The following is a 2,500-nucleotide window of genomic DNA, read 5'->3' on the forward strand; positions in this document are numbered from 1 at the left end:
GTCTCTGTGTGTGTGTGTGTCTCTCTGTATGTGTGTGTGTGTGTACGAGTGTGTATCTCAGTAACCAGACAGACTCTTAGTGTGTAGCTGTGTGTGTCTCTCTGTATGTGTGTGTGTGTGTATGAGTGTGTATCTCAGTAACCAGACAGACTCTCAGTGTGTAGCTGTGTGTGTGTGTCTTTATTGACAGCAGCAGCCTCCATGCAGAACGAGGACACGTCAAAGTCGCACAGCCAACGTGTGCTTACCGAGAGCCCGGCTCACACGCCGAGACACGGACAGAAAATAACCAGGACACATATCCCACAATGCATCAGTGCTTTGCAACAACACCGCACCGCATTTAACATCAGAATGAAACAAAGTTCATTCGGATTTTACAGTCGAGAAAAGTCACATAATTGCACATTTTTGACCCGCCATAGAAATCTGGCTTCTTCTTTAAATTAGTTCTTAGAAAATATACACACTTTTCTCTCTCGTTTTGTAAAACTGTGAAGAGGTAGAGTACACAAACCGGTCTAGAAAAATAGAGATATGTTACAAACATATAACTATATACTGTATATCTGTATATTTATGTATATAAAGAGGTTTGACATACAAATATTTGAGTCAAAACAGGATAAACAGAGCACGACATTCTGGCGTTTTCACTTTCTTTCGTCCTCATGCAGACAATATTTTACAAGAATGCACTTTCCTTTCAGTTAGGCGGACTGCTCCTTTAAAAGGGTCCACCCACAGCTTTCACTGCAGTGTCTTAATAAACAGACCTTTTTCACTTTTTTAACCACCTGGACCCCTTATTTTTCCATGTTTCTTTGTGTCTAAGTGACAGATTTTTTTGCCGCTGACAGACTCAGATTATTATTCTAAGTGTCTGACAACATTATAGAAAGGATCCCTTCAGAGACAGAGCTTTTCGTTAAAGAATAAGAGCCAGAAAACAGCCCCCGAAATCACCCATCACCCATCACCAAACTCCACCAGACTCCATGTAAATAATCAGGACTTTTAGTGTGTATAGAGCCAGCATATCTGCACCAGACTCCATGTAAATAATCAGGACTTTTAGCGTGTATAGAGCCAGCATATCTCCACATGTAAATGGGTGAATTAAGAGTTTATTTCAACCAAACCAGAGTGGTGATTGTTGGAAACAGTGGAAAGACGAACCAAGAAGGCTTTTGGTAGTTTAATTTAGTTTCTGTCCACTTTGAATGAAGTGTGTTTTACGATGCTAAAAGTCCTGATTATTTACATGGAGTCTGGTGTAGTTTGGCACCATAACAGGTAAAACATGGGGAAAAACAGAGTCCAGGTTGAAAAATACCAACATTTCCCTTTTTAATAAGCGGCCTTTTAAAGTCAGACCCCCACCCCTGTAACGGGTCAGACCTGAACACAGTCAGAGAGTCTTAAGATCCACTTCTCTCTCTCTCACACACAATCATCTTTATCCTGCAGGCGGTGGGCCAGCGTACTCTCTCAGGCGTGCGCCCGTGAGAGAAGCCCGTTACCCAGCGGTTAAAGTCCTCCAGGAAGCTTTAACAAGCCTTCAGCGTGACGCCACGTGGAGAAGCTTTTCTTTTTCCTCCAATGAAAACAAACGTGATGTTGTCGTTAGTAGATTGTTTTGTTTGTTTTTTAACTACACGCCAGCGGCGCGTTGAGAGCCAGCGGTAGGCGGCCATCATTCGCGCCGCAGCTGCTGCTTCCGCGTGCGCTGCGGCGTGCCTCTTGGCGCTGCCGCTGCGCTGCTGAATCGCCCCCGCACACGCGGAGGAGAACGGCCGCCGTGTGCGTCTTGCGCGTGTGCGTGGTCAGGTGATCGCTGCGGCTGAAGCTGCGGCGCACACGGGCGCACTGGAAGGCTTCTGGCCCGTGGATGCGCACGTGGCGGTTGAGCTCGTCGGGCCGGAGCGCCGCTCGCAGCCCTGCACCGAGCATCGGGGAAGGGCTTCGCTTCGGCCCGGGCGCGGCTTTGGCCCGTGTTTGGGGGCTCCTCCGGGCGGGCTGGCTCCGCCGCGTGACGTTTGGGGGCTCCTCCGGCCGCCAGGTTGACGGCGAGAAGGCTCCCTGAGCAGCGTGGACAGCAGGTGGGCATCCACCGTGGGCCAGGGGAAGGCGCCCGGCGGCGGGAGGAGGAGTGGAGGCCGCCCGCGCTTTCGCCGCCCGACTCCGTCTTCACGCTCGCCCGCTCCTGCCGGCCAGCCGATGGCGAGCCGCCTTGGTCTCCCCCACCAAGCTTTTCAGCCAATCCTCGAGCCCCAGGGGCTCCTGCTTCACCTCGTGCTTCATCTCTACGCCGCCCGGCGTTGGCATTGGCGTTGGCGTTGGCGTTGGCGTTGGCGTTGGCGTTGGCGTTGGCGTTGGCGTTGGCGTCGCAGCCCAGCAGAGCTTCGATGAAGTCGGACACATCAGCCAGCGGCAGCTGAGGGTCTCCGCCCGGCTTGGTTTGCGTTGACAGCCGCGTAGCTCCCGGCCAACGCTGAGT

The 2,500-nt window shown here is 51.6% G+C and overlaps 1 protein-coding gene across 1 annotated transcript in view; it reads right to left on the minus strand.

The window, feature by feature from the left end:
- nfxl1 (nuclear transcription factor, X-box binding-like 1) overlaps positions 1 to 2,500 on the minus strand; it is a 37,751-nt gene that overhangs the window by 35,030 nt on the left and 221 nt on the right. Inside the window, exons 2-3 of the mRNA XM_028564837.1 lie at positions 1,947 to 2,500; positions 1,661 to 1,849 (exon numbers count right to left, since the gene is read on the minus strand). The exon at positions 1,947 to 2,500 is cut by the window's right edge and continues 67 nt beyond it. Coding sequence (XP_028420638.1) covers positions 1,661 to 1,849; positions 1,947 to 2,500 — 743 coding nt within the window. The remainder of the gene's footprint in view (positions 1 to 1,660; positions 1,850 to 1,946) is intronic.

Source organism: Perca flavescens, chromosome 19 (genome assembly GCF_004354835.1).
Source record: "Perca flavescens isolate YP-PL-M2 chromosome 19, PFLA_1.0, whole genome shotgun sequence".
Taxonomy (NCBI): domain Eukaryota; kingdom Metazoa; phylum Chordata; class Actinopteri; order Perciformes; family Percidae; genus Perca; species Perca flavescens.